Raw genomic sequence first — 14256 nt, 5'->3', positions numbered from 1 at the left:
CCCCTCTTGTGATATCCTCCAGACTTCTTGTATGGACTGATCAGCATCCTTTGCTTAAACTGCCTTCTCTGGAGACCTTCCTAATCAAAGGAAGATGGGAGATACTTAGTTTTGGGGTCAAGTAATTCACACTATAGCTGTTTCTTGGAATAGCCAGCATGCAGTCATGTAGTCTGTATTACAGGTATGTATTTTTGGCTGAGGTGAAAAAATAACTCTCTGTCTTTGTTTGTAGCTGGTACTCCTGGTTGATTAACAGTTTTGTCAATGGTGAGTCCCTTCCTTTATTTCATTTTTTTCTATTCATGTTTCTTCAAATGGAGTCCAAGGCTGAAAAGTAGAGAATTAACTCCTATCAGCTGGGCCAACACAATATAAAGCAATGCTTTGACTACTGGCTCCAAGATTGTCATGTTCACTGAGAGTGGGAGAAGCATGAACCCAAAGTGAACAAAATCATTAGATGCATTCTCTCCCTTTAGAAAAATGAGTGTAAATTTTCATTTCATGGAAGTATAGTTGTGTGATGTGCATTTGTCTATAAGCTTTCCATATTTTTTCCTTCAGGAGTGTATGCATTTGGATTCCTGTTCATGCTGCCCCAGCTGTTTGTAAACTACAAGGTAAGATTAAAAAATGGTCAAGGGCTGCTTTTCTAGTCTTTTCTTCCAGACATTATTACAAATTGGTATTTTTTATTCCTAGATGAAATCTGTTGCACACTTACCATGGAAGGCTTTCACATACAAAGTAAGTAAAGCTCTAATTTAAAGACTGTTGCAAGCATTGTGGAAATTATTTTCTGTAAGAAAACAGCTTACTAATGTGTAGCTTACAGCAGAGTGCTTTGTTGTTGTTTGATTAGGAACTAATTTTGTTTGCAACTGTCCTTTAAAATATATATACATATTTCATAATGACCTCAATATAATGGGCATACTTGCATCCTGGTTTTGATGACAATACTGCTTTTTTCAGTGGTCTTGTGTGAGTATAAATGTTGGTCTTGCAAATAAATCAGTCAGCCTCAATGCATTATTTACAGGAAGAGAGAGATGATATTAACAAAGGGTATTTATCAAGAAACAGATAGGTCCACTGAGAGACCTTATTTTGGCAGATTCCAGGAGCTACAAGAGACTGAAGTGATGTACACACTGTTCTGAGATGGGATGGGAATTCTGAGCTTCTGGGTAGCACAGTGATGAATATGTGGTGGGCTGTTAAATGGTGGAACTGGGGACTGCACTGTGGTGTGCCCACTGCCTAGGCTGCCTTTGTAGGTAATAACACAGTTCTGTAACAAAGTTTAACACCAGATCTTGGAGGAAGGGAAGGTGAGTTTTTTTCAGAACTGAATCAGCTTACTAACCCTTTAATACCTGCATACCCACAAGCACCCACTTGTATATCTAGGTGGATTGTATAGTATTCAGGCACCTAGATGGATCTACCCAAATATCCTAGTCAGAATTTAATACCTGCATATCCACAAGCATGCACTTGTATATCTTGGTGGATTGTATAGTATTCAGGCACATAGATGGATCTACCCAAATATCCTAGTCAGAATTCCTTGCACTGATATGGAAGACTAGAGACACTCACTGTTGAGTTCCTATTGCTTATTCCTTAATTGGCAACTATATGTTAGTGGGTTGGGGGATTTTTTGGACCACTAAAGAGCTGATAGTGTTTTGATTCCATCTTTTCCCCCCCTCTCTGAGTCATCTGGACTTTTGTGCTGTCTTTTGTTTTCCTGATTGTAGAGTTATGAGAAATCCTGGTTTGATGTGCTGGGATCATCAAGATCTTGATGCCAACAATGTGCCTTTTTTTTCTCCTATTTCCACAAACAAATGCTTTCGTTTCTTCTTCCCTTTAAAAGAAACTGTGTTTCCAGAGAGGTGGTGAATGGTGCCACATCCAGCTGGAGGCCAGTCAGCAGCGGCCTCCCGCAGGGATCAGTGCTGGGCCCCGTCCTCTTTAATATAATCATTGATAATCTGGATGAGGGGATTGAGTCAGTCATCAGCAAATTTGCAGATGACACCAAGCTGGGGGTAGGAGTTGATCTGCTGGAGGGTAGAGAAGCTTTGCAGAGGGACCTCGACAGGCTGGACAGATGGGCAGAATCCAACAGCATGAGATTTAACACATCCAAGTGTCAGGTTCTGCACACTGGCCACAGCAACCCCATGCAGAGCTACAGGCTGGGGTCAGAGTGGCTGGAGAGCGGCCAGGCAGAGAGGGACCTGAGGTACTGGTCAATGGTAGGCTGAACATGAGCCTGCAGTGTGCCCAGGCAGCCAGGAGGGCCAATGGCATCCTGACCTGCATCAGGAACAGTGTGGCCAGCAGGAGCAGGGAGGTCATTCTGCCCCTGTACACTGCACTGGTTAGGCCACACCTTGAGTCCTGTGTCCAGTTCTAGGCCCCTCAGTTTAGGAAGGATGTTGACGTGCTGGAGTGTGTCCAGAGAAGGGCAACAAAGTTGGGGAGGGGTTTGGAACACAAGCCCTATGAGGAGAGACTGAGGGAGCTGGGGTTGCTTAGCCTGGAGAAGAGGGGACTCAGGGGTGACCTTATTGCTCTCTACAACTACCTGAAGGGAGGTTGTAGACAGGCAGAGGTTGGTCTCTTCTCCCAGGCAACCAGCACCAGAACAAGAGGACACAGTCTCAGGCTGCACCAGGGGAGGTTTAGGCTGGAGGTTAGGAGGAAGTTTTACACAGAGAGAGTGATTGCCCATTGGAATGGGCTGCCCGAGGAGGTGGTGGAGTCACCATCACTGGAGGTGTTCAGGAGACTTGATAGGGTGCTTGGTGCCATGGTTTAGTTGATTAGGTGGTGTTGGATGATAGGTTGGACGCGATGATCTTGAAGGTCTCTTCCAACCTGTTCTGTTCTGTTCCGTTCCATTCTATCCTATCCTATCCTATCCTATCCTATCCTATCCTATCCTATCCTATCCTATCCTATCCTATCCTATCCTATCCTATCCTATCCTATCCTATCCTAATCTTTACAAAAACTGCTCAAGACAGTGTCTAATTCTGAACAGATGATCTGGAACAGAAGAACTAAAAGCTTAACATTTCAAGTGCCTTTCATAGTTTTCCTGTTTTCTGCATTCATACACCAGTAGCCCAACTTTCTACTACCTTAGTGTTTTTAAGCAATCAGGGGCATCTAGGAAAAGAGACTAAAATATTCTGCTGGTATCAGAATAGCAACTAAACAGTGTTCAATAGGGAAATACAGTCAAAAGTAAAAGTAAAGCAGTGCTGCTGATTGGCATATTTCATAAAGGAGGGGAGTAAAGGGAGTGAAGTAATTTCACCATTTTACTTAGGAAAAAAATACAGTAAGTGGGCAGAGATGACAGCAGTTAAATAGCAAAGGGAGAGTATTAAGTCAATAACCTCTGAAGTACTAAAATTCTCTTACTGAATAGCCTTTTCTTACAGAGCATTTATCGTTCTTGTGGGTAGCCTTTGGCCCTTTGGCATCTTAACAAGGGCTTGTGAGTAGGCAGAACGAAGTATATGATGCTTTCAATTATGTCAAACTTATTGGGCTTTGGAAGGGGTAATTTACTTTTCCTAGGGAATAATCAAACTTTCTTGATCTCTTCTGCATTTTAAAGAGTCAAAAGAACAATCTGGAGTCTCATATGCAAGTGATCTTTTAGAAAGGTTTGAGGTTTTTCCTTCATTTGAATTCTTTCCTGTTTTGGAAGACCTTGTCAAAAGGGAAGATTATTCTAACTGTCCAATTTCTGTAGTCTTCATATTTTATACTTTTATGAGGAGTACTTTCAAATGAGGTAATCTCAAAAGAAAACCAGCTTTTAGATGGACTGCCTTGATGCATTCAGTAGCAGTGGCTTATGAGGACTGCCTGAGTGCCTGAAGGATGGAGCATTTAGGTTTTTGCTTCCTTTTATCCTTGTAGGATCACTCACTTGGGTGTTGACTTGGAAAGGCTGCATTTTCAAACTTGCCAAGTTTTACTTGGTTCCATGACAAATCTTCTTTGCACAGGCTTGAGAAGTGTCATCCATATTCTTAGGTCACTGCATTAATGGATTTGTTTTGACTTGTCAGAAAGCTTTCCTTTTGTAACTAATCAGAACTCTTTCCTGCCCAACACTCCCATCTGCTGTGATGCTTTGTACCATCATAGAAACATTGGTTCATTTTGAAGAGCAATTCCTTCCATGCTTACAGAATACATAATTTTTCCCCCTTCTTATGGTGTGGATTATTGTACAGCTTGCTAATGCTGAAAGGAGAAGCCATGTTGCTGACTGAGTTTGTTATGCCAACACTGAATATTCTTTGCTGGATTTGTTTCCTGCTGGTTTCAGTGAGTGTACTGCACCATATGAGTGATAGGGCTGGTGCACTGTAAAAGTTGATTTCTAGTCCTTCCTGTAGGTGGGAGCCAGATTGAGAGGAGCTGCCCTTCTGTTTACTCTCTTCACCTTATCTGACAACATATTGCTGCTTTTGCATGCTTGGAGCCTTTTTGCATTGATTTCCCAGCAGATGCCTAGGAAACAGACGTAGTATGCCTACTTGAATGGAAATGGTGTAGAGAATTGTCTTGAGTAAGCGATGGGTGTAGAAAATTGTGTTGAGTGAGAAATGGGTAATTACTTCCAGGAGAGTACTGAAAATATTTTAAAGTCTCTCCAAAGCTGTCAAGTTAACATTCTTAAGAGCAGTAAATTCACGTCCTTTCACAGAAAGTTCAAAGTCCCACATTTTGTAAGTCTTAGATCATTTGAGTAATGAATGAATCAAAGCTTATTTCCAGTTTCTTCCAAAGATGTCACTGAAGTTGTATCAATGTTTTTTCCCTCACCTGACAATACTCTTCACTTAGCTGAAGCAGTCCTACTTCCTTTTCACTTGTGACTATAATAGTGTGGTCTGCAATAGATGGTATAGTCTTCATTTAAAAAAAAAGCACTTTAAAGTTTACATTAATTAGTTTTTCAGCATAATGCTTTTAAGTGTTGTTATAAATATGGAAGTAGTCTGTGTTCCTACTGAAAAATACAGTTCTAGGAAACTTCTCTCCTGTAGCTTTGTGTGACAGATGCCTCCCTTCATTTACAGCCAACTAAAATGTACTTTTTCTTTGTAGGCATTCAACACCTTTATTGATGATATATTTGCTTTTATCATCACAATGCCAACATCTCATAGGCTGGCGTGCTTTAGAGACGATGTGGTGTTCCTGGTCTATCTTTACCAAAGATGGTATGCCTTGCTTTAATACTCGTCAGACTTGTTACAGCACTGGAGATGGTTGCACTCTTACTGAGATAAAGATCTGTGAAATAGTTTGGGATAGACTTCAAGCAGAATGCTGATAGACAGTGTGGTCTGGATAATGGTAGTTGTGTGCATGCCTAGGGAAGGGAATGGCGAGCAGGGGATCCCGTGAGGGAGGCTTCAGTGCAGGTAAGAGGAGCAAAAGCACTTTGCTGTAACTGACAGTATCTAGGGACCTTTTTAGCACGCTTCAGAGAGTTGTCAAGAAACTCCTCAGCACCCACAGCACCCCTTCTCCCTCCCCAAAATACCCAGTAGTTTCACATTCACAAGTTATAAAAAGCAAAAAACCAAACAAAACCAAACAAACAGGAAAAAAAGCACACACAAACCACCCCAACGACCAAACCAACCCCCCCACCTCAACCACCCAGACAACCCAAACAAAAAAAACCCAACCAATCTGTCAACCTGAGACACATAGGCCCAGTGTCTGAGACATGCTTTTCAAGCTGCTCTGCAAGGCAAAGGATGTTTTCTGGTGAGGGACTTGCCTGCTTTGCTGTCCTCTGTCTACTTCTTAAACAGAAGTTACTGGGTTCTCTGCTAAAGTGACTATCCAGTGAGTTTCAGATTCTTTAAGTAACTAAAATCAGGTAAGAAAGAAGGCTGTAAGCAGTCATTGTTGTAATATTGTTCAGAAGTGAAGCTACAGGAAGTGTATTCTCATTCCCAATATTATTTCAATGTGGAGCAAACAATTTTTAGCCAAGTTGGCACTTTTCCAGAACATATGGCTGTGTACCTCTAACTAATCATGAGTACTAAATGTGGGCTTCACTTCTTGGTTTCTATAATTGCATGTAAGTGTAGTAAAATAGGTCCCCTTCCAACATAATTTTTCTACATGTTAAGAGCTCCACAACTTCTGATAGAGGCTGGGCACTGGTTTTAAATTTGAGAGGTAGCCTAAATTGCTTGAGAAGTACTCCAGCCAAGCTTGAGAGGAGCTAATATGTCTCTTAAGAGGGTCCTTTTATGAGACAGCTGCTTAAGCTTTACTTTGAAGAAGCTGATGTGTCTGTAACTGATCTATAAAACAGTTCTGTGTTTCTGCTGCAAATGGGAATAGAGAATATGATGAGAAAGAAATTAATTTTAAAATTAAGTAGCACAGAGCTGCTTAATTTCTCTGGGTAGCAGACAGTATTGTAGCTAACATTCAGGGTTTGTTTTTTTTTCTTCCAGGCTTTATCCTGTGGATAAGAGCAGAGTGAATGAGTATGGAGAATCTTATGAAGAAAAGCCAAAAAAGAAAAGCTCATAGAGAATAAGAACTGAAGAAGATTCTGACCCTTGGACTTCTACTGGCTTCCTGTATTATGTGGTCTTAAGGAAGGACAAACTTATTTAATAAGAGTATTTTTAAAGCTTATGACAGAACTACATGGACAATACATCCTCTATATTGCCAAAATCTAGTTTTGATATCCTCCTATTTCAAGATCCTCTCCTGTCCACAAGAAGTCCACAATCTGCCAGATGTCATTAAACAAACTTCCTGCATTTGAACTTCTCTTCCATAAAAACTTCTGTCCTGACCTTTGTAATTAATATCTAAATCTGTTTCTATGACAACTCGCCAGCTGAAAGCGTGATACCCCTGCCACTAGGCTATGAAGAGTGAAACAACAAGCCAGTGTGGGAGAACAGAATCAAGCATTCTTGCCAAACCAGAGGCTGTCAAAAATAAAACATCCCGTGTCAGGTTATATGCTAATTATCAATCATTCTCCTTTGGCAACAGATAATTGGTAATTGTTGAAGTTTTCTTTTGCACATTGAAGTTCAGAGCTTAAAATTGACGGAGATACAGTATGAGACAGATGGGGTTGTTAAAATTCAAATTCTGGTACAGTCTTAGCCCACCCATGGCAAAAGGCTTTGGTCATCTTGAACTGAATGAAGGTGAGAAAACGAACAGTTTCTCTATCAGGATGTATCCAAGTTTACGTCAATCCTTCTGCACTGTCAACAGAACTCCTGGTTGCTTGGTATAGCAGATACTCACATAATGCAAACCATTGTTATGTGTTATGAAAGTCTCTTCACACATCTGAAATTCTTAGTTGTGGTACCCCAGAGACCTACTAGGCCAATTGTCTCATGTTTCAAAGGCAATTACTCTCTAGTCTTTGCCCTTTCTCTCTCTTTCTATCCATATTTATACTACGAAACACATCATTCAAGTGGAATGATTTTACTCAAATACAGCACAAGCTCAACAGACTGCCTGGCTACGGAGCAAAAAGTCCAGCCTGGTGAAGAACAGCTATCTTCCAGGCACACAATTTAAAATCCATATTCCATGGGAACAGTTGAATAAGGAAAGTATTTTCATCTGTTGCTCTCAGTTTAGTGAAATTCAAGTTTAATCATTATACCAAAAATCCAGAGTTCACAGCTGTATGTAGAAGCAGTGGCTCTAGAGTTTTAAAAGCAGGATTCTTAATTACATTAAGTGAAGTACAGAGTGCATTGCTTTCAGCAGCAAATAAAATGTAATTTAAAGAAAAAGGGGGGAAAAAAAGTCCAAACAGCAGAATTTTTGTTTTCCAATTCTAGTTTTGCTTTGGGCAGTACCTTTCCAAATTAACCCTAGTGCATCTTAAATGTCTTTATGAAATTGCATGTTGTTTGTGCAAGGCTATTCAATTTGTCATTGGTTGAAATATTTGCCTGTAACTACCTTACGAAGTGGATTTTATCCAGTTCTGATACTGAAGAAATCTGAACACATAAATACTTGGGTCCCAAAAAGATACAGATATGTGCCTAACCTTTTTTGTCACAGACTAGTGTCTTATTCCGAAGTCTTTGTTACCTGCTCCTGGCAATAGAAGAGAGTCTGTAAGTGATTATTTCACTGAAGTTCACATTAAGGTCTCTTTACACTGTTGACTGCAACTAAGGAGGAATGGTGATTTTAGCATTGAACATATATAAGTCATAGAATCATAGCATCAGTCAGGGTTGGAAGGGACCACAAGGATCATCTAGTTCCAACCCCCCTGCCATGGGCAGGGACACCTCATACTAGATCAGGCTGGCCACAGCCTCATCCAGCCTGGTCTTAAGACCTCCAGGGATGGGGCCTCAACCACCTCCCTGGACAACCCATTCCAGGGCTTCACCACTCTCATGGTGAAGAACCTCCTCCTCACATCCAGTCTGAATCTCCCCACCTCCAGCTTCATTCCATTCCCCCTAGTCTATGCAAAACAGGTTGCATTCATTATATGGTTTGGATTTGCTTGGAAGAAGCTCTTTGCTGTTAAGCAAACTCATTGGTGATTCATATCTCATAATAATTGTTAAATGTAAGTGTACAAAAAAAAATCCCCTCCTATAAATAATGCATATAGCACAATCCCTTTCTGTGCCATTTTGAAACAATCAAGTTACTGGTTCTTCTAGAGGAGGTCCAGAATATCATATGCAGGTATTTCTAATGTTTCATCACTCATTTTTTATGTAGCTGTTGAAAAATGACTCTTGCACCTTTACATACTGTGAGTTTATTGGTCTTCTGTCTTGCATTTCTGATGATGATGGCCTCATAATAGTAGTCATGAAGAATATAAAATAAGACCATTTTAATTCCTAAAATGAGTGAGACTTTCCTGTTCCACGTCATTGTTTTGTGCATTCCATTTCCAAATAAAAGACTTTGCATACAGGACAGTTACCTTTTGTTGTTGGAAAGACAGGTGGTGAAAAGTTATGTGAGTAGTGTAACTTCAGAGATATTAAATACTTTTAACTTTCTACTTGTGGCAATTATATCAGCTTAAAACAGAAAATGTGGCTCTGGATGCTGTTAATGCAGAAGAAGAGCTGCATATAAAATTTGACCATATTGCTGGATTATCAGTATCTGTGATCTGTTTAGGAGTAAAAGAAACTTCCTCAGTTCTAACAGGATTAAATGTGGTAAGTAAGTAGGTGACTATCTCTCATTCTCATCTCCCTGATGCTTGTAATGGCTTTGGGAGTTAAAAGATGGTGATTTGGGGATGGGACTGTTTTAGAGCTAATTGGGGAAAGTCATTATATGCTTCTAGCAGATATGCTTGCACTGTAGTTATGGTGCATAGTAACAGCAATCATGATCTCCAAAGGGCGTAAGTGAAGAAAGGCAGCAGGCTCAGCTCTTTCTGTAGGTGTGCAAGACCTGTGACTCAGCTTCTTGGCTGTGCCACAGACACTGTGCTCTATTCCCACACAATTCCACTTCTATACCATGCTGCTTCCTGCTCATCTTCACCTGCTGCTGGCTGTTCTCCAAGAAATATCCCTACTGCCCTCATGGCTTTGTTTTTTTTTCCCTGGACTAACTGAATAATACAGTGGGCAGCAGCATGGGCAGTTTTACCAGCAAAGCCTGAGAAATCTGCTCTGCATCTGCTGCTGCCACAGAGGTGCTGTATACACTGCTGAGACCTAGACTGAGCCTCAGTGTATTTTCCCTTTTAATACAGTATTACACTCTGTTGTAATGCCAGCATCTCCAGCTCGATGCCAGAAGCCTTTGGACAATTTTGTAGTTTGCAAACACCACATTTTCCATTTATTTGGGTTTTTTTCCTCTCAAGATCCATCTGATGTGGAAATGATCCCCAGCTTTTCAATATCATAAGATATGCAGGTGGGAAGGGACCTCAGGAGCCTCCAGTGCCAGTGCAGCATCTTCTTCCTGTCATAGACTGCAGGAGTTTTCCTGACAGGGCTGTGTAAAACCCTCTAAATGAGTAGCTATAGGAGTTGAGAAGCCAGGAAAAAAAGCCCAGCTTCCCTAGATGCCAAATGACAGTCTGGCTGCTCCCCCTCATACTAGGAGCCATTAGCTATGTGCCTGTGAGGATCCATGAACATTGCCAGCCATAGGCACATTTAAGAATTTCCTCTTAGTACACAGGGCATACTGTGATGTCTCCCATGTTTTCATACATCTGTGTTAAATACCACTGCTTCTTAAGGATATCTGGATCTAATCAGTTTGCTCCAGCTTTTCCTTTATGCAATTTTATTTCTTGCTGCTCTTTTTAATACTGAATCCCAACAATCTTGTATTATCTCTTTTTCATATGTATTTAATCCTCCCCCCTCCACACCCTGATGAGTATACCTGCATCAAAAGGTTTAAAATACCTCAGATTCAAAAGACAAACATTTTGACCCTGAGGAGTTTTGGCTCAGGTTGTCTGCCTCTGTTTTCCTAAAAGAATTGGGTAGATTCTTCCTCCAGCTTTCTGTTTTGGCAGTGTTCTGCCCTTTTAATCCTTGCCACAAAACTTCTGGCAAGCTCTTTTGGATGTAGTATGTACCAGCCTCTCAGTTTCCGGCCATTAGTGTTCTCATTAGTCATCCACACCTCCACAATCCTTGTTAACTTACTGCTCTCTGATGGTTGCCATTATGATTTGTCCTTCTAGTTTTGCATGCCTGCAAAGATTCAAGGATTATCTTACTCCGGACTTTGAAGAGTTCAATCATTAATTGCCCATAGCAGTTTTTGGCCACAGGTCAGTCTGTGGTGAGTAGCCTAAAGCCAAGCAGACGTTTCAGTGCTGTTGTTTGCCTGCATGCTCTCTTCCACTGATGCAAAATCCTTTAAGCATATGCTTGGGAACCACAGCTAGACTTTTTGGTCCATTGAGAACACTGGGCCTGGCAAAGCTGCAGCTTAGTGCTGCCTAACACTCAACGCCTGGCTCATGGTGAGACAGCAGTGGATATCCAGTATGCTTTTCCTCCTTACTGTCCTGCAACCTCCCAGCTGCATCATTTGCAAGCTTCAGCTCAGAGTTGCCATAGATGCCTAGTTTGGACTGATTTCCACAGGATCTACTGAAGTATAACCTCCCCTTTTCCAGATGAACCTCACAATTTACATCTCCTATACTGAAAATCACAGCTTTTGACACATCTGCTCTTTAGTCTCCATCACAAGCAGGTGTTTTGTTGGCCTAGGGCTGACCACTAGAACAGATAGGAATAAACATGGGTGAGAAAAGGATCAAAGAATCTGTGGAGTAAATACTGCAACTGAAGGGTGAAAAGTATCGCTGAAAATCAATTAACACTGAACTGAAGATAAAAGTTCAAAGTCAAAGTTTGATGCAGGGTGTATCTGATGCAATGAAGACTGTGACTCTAAGAAGGCAACTATAGAAGGAGGAGTTTTAAGGAGCAATAGACAAAGGAGAAGTTGAATCAAATAAAGGCTGGGGCAGGTGTGAGTAGAGAGACACACCATTCAGTGCAGTGCCAAAGACACACAGTAGCCTGGAAAAAGCAGTAAAAGGGGTGGGGAAGAGACCAACCCTCAGGATGAGTCCCAATCCAGAGGACTAGGATAGACACATGGGAAGAACCAGATCCATGTAACTCTGGTAACTGTAATAATAACAGTCCTCAAAAGGGCTTGTTCCCACACACAACATGTCCTGCTGCAAAATGAGCTCTGAGACCAGTCTTGTTTAAACATCTTTGTTGGCAACATGGACAGTGGCATTGAGTGCACCCTCAGCAAGTTTGCTGATGACACCAAGCTGTGTGGTGCAGCAGACACACTGCAGGAAAGGGAGGCCATCCAGATGGAACTTGACAGGCTAGAGAGGTGGGCACAAGCCAACCTCATGAGGCTCGACAAGACTAAGTGCAAGGTCCTCCATCTGGGTTGGGGCAATCCCAAGCACCAACATAGGCTGGGCAGCTACTGGCTTGAGAGCAGCCCTGAAGAATAGGACCTGGGGGTGCTGGTGGATGAGATGCTCAACATGAACCACCAGTGTGCACTTGCAGCCCAGAATGCCAATCACATCCTGGGCTGCATCAAGAGAAGCATAGCCAGAAGGTCAAGGGAGGTGATTCTCCCCCTCTACTCTGCTCTGGTGAGACCCCACCTGGAGTACTGTGTCCAGTTCTGGGGCCCCTGTTACAAGAAGGATCTGGAGGTACTACAATGTGTCCAGAGAAGGGCCATGAGGATGATCAGAGCACTGGAGCACCTCTCCCTATGAGGACAGACTGAGGGAGTTGGGGCTGTTCAGTCTGGAGAAGAGAAGGCTCTGAGAGACCTAATTGTGGCCTTCCAGTATCTGAAGGGGAGCTACAAGAAAGCTGTGGAGGGACTTTTTAGGATGTCAGGTAGTTATAGGACTAGGGGGAATGGGAAAAAAATAGAACTGGGTAGATTCAGATTGCATATTAGGAAAAAGTTCTTCCCCATGAGGGTGGTGAGACACTGGAACAGGTTGCCCAGGGGAGTGGTAGAAGCCTCATCCCTGTAGGTTTTTAAGGCCAGGCTGGATGTGGCTCTGGGCAACCTGATCTTGTGTGAGGAGTCCCTGCCCATGGCAGGGGGGTTGAAACTGGATGATCTTTGAGTTACTTTCCAACCTTAGCAATTCTATGATTCTACAATTCTATTCCTCTCAGCATCCATTATCCCAACTTTTGTTATTTCCACTAATTTACCTTTAATAAACATCAATCTTTGTGACCTACAGTTCTCCAGAACTGCAATCCCTTTTGCAGTCTATCATGAAGTTCGCTACCCTGAAGTCTTCAGATACCCAGAAAAGTTTCAAGTAGGGGGTTACACACTACCAAAAGTGATCTGCCCTCTTCATTCATGAGTTTGATGAGAAACATAGGACCAGATGGTAATTTTAAGGGTTTACTCTGTTCATATCTACCATAACCTCTCCTACAGTTGCTCTCCTTTCAGACAGATCCTATATAGAGGGATGATCCTAAAAGGAGCTCCTTAAAAAGGAATCCCCCTGGTTTCTTCCATAGGAAATCCATCTTAATAAACTAACAAAACTCACTTAAAGAGCTCTTCATCACCTTCAAAGGCAGAAAATAAATTATCCATAGGACAGTAATGTGCCCTTGTGACTAGGAAGGCAAATGTATCATGGAGTGCATTAAGAAGAGTGTAGCCAGTAGGTCAAAGGAGGTTCTCCTCCCCCTTTACTCTGCCCTTGTGAGACTACATCAGGAGTATTGTGTCCAGTTCTGGGCTCCCCAGTTTAAGAGGGACAGGGATGCACTAGAGCGTGACCAACAGATGGCTACAAGGATGATTAAGGGACTGGAACATCTGTCTTAGGAGGATAGGCTGAGAGACCTGGGGCTGTCTGGAGAAGACTGAGAGATCTTATTAATATTTACAACTATCTGAAGGGTGGGTGTCAAGAAAAAGGTGCTAGTCTCTATTCATTGGTGTCCTGTGACAGAACAAGTTGCAGTGGATCCAGTCTGGAGCACATGAAGTTCTACCTCAGTATGAGGAAAAACTTCTTTACTTATAAGGGTGACGGAGCACTGGAACAGGCTGCCCAGAGAGGTTGTGAAGTCTCCTTCTCTAGAGAGTTCCAAGACCCATCTGGATGCACTCCTGTACAGCCTGCCCTAAGAGACCTTGCTTTGGCAAGGAGTTTGGATTTGATGATCTCCAGAGGTCCCTTCCAACCCCTACCAATTTTATGATCCTATGAAAGCTTTCCTCAACACTTTTGTTGAATGTAGGTCGCGCTATCCCAAGCAACCTGAAAATACACAGCACCAATTATTCACTGCAAAACATGCTACAAAGCTGTCTGAAATTAACAGCCTGAATGTCCAGTCAGAAACTGTGCCACGGATTTGTAGTAGCCGGTGCTGGCACTCTGCTTCACAGACGCCCATCGCCCCTCCCGGTCCCCCCGCCCTCACCGGTTACCGCCGGAGGGATGGAAGAGTGCAAAGGGACAGCAGCCCGCGGTCCCGGGCCCCGCCCCCGGCCCCCGCTGCTGCCCCTCTATGCTAATCAGGGATCGGCGGCAGCTGGGCGCAGCACTCACTTAAAAAAAAAAAAACCAAAAAAATCCCCCAACCCCCTAAACCAACCACAGGA

General features: G+C 42.4%; 1 protein-coding gene across 1 annotated transcript in view; it reads left to right on the top strand.

The window, feature by feature from the left end:
• Window positions 1-9027, top strand: part of CLPTM1L (CLPTM1 like) — a 38519-nt gene extending 29492 nt beyond the window's left edge. Inside the window, exons 13-17 of the mRNA XM_068147459.1 lie at window positions 236-270; window positions 568-623; window positions 706-750; window positions 5158-5273; window positions 6537-9027. Of these exons, the coding sequence (XP_068003560.1) occupies window positions 236-270; window positions 568-623; window positions 706-750; window positions 5158-5273; window positions 6537-6615 (331 nt within the window). The 3' untranslated portion in view covers window positions 6616-9027. The remainder of the gene's footprint in view (window positions 1-235; window positions 271-567; window positions 624-705; window positions 751-5157; window positions 5274-6536) is intronic.
• Window positions 9028-14256: the final 5229 nt, after the last annotated feature.

This window comes from Melanerpes formicivorus, unplaced genomic scaffold, assembly GCF_026170545.1.
Source record: "Melanerpes formicivorus ecotype bairdi unplaced genomic scaffold, bMelFor1.0.p_v2 SCAF_15, whole genome shotgun sequence".
In the NCBI taxonomy this organism is placed as follows: domain Eukaryota; kingdom Metazoa; phylum Chordata; class Aves; order Piciformes; family Picidae; genus Melanerpes; species Melanerpes formicivorus.
This window is presented reverse-complemented; position numbering and strand designations above follow the sequence as displayed.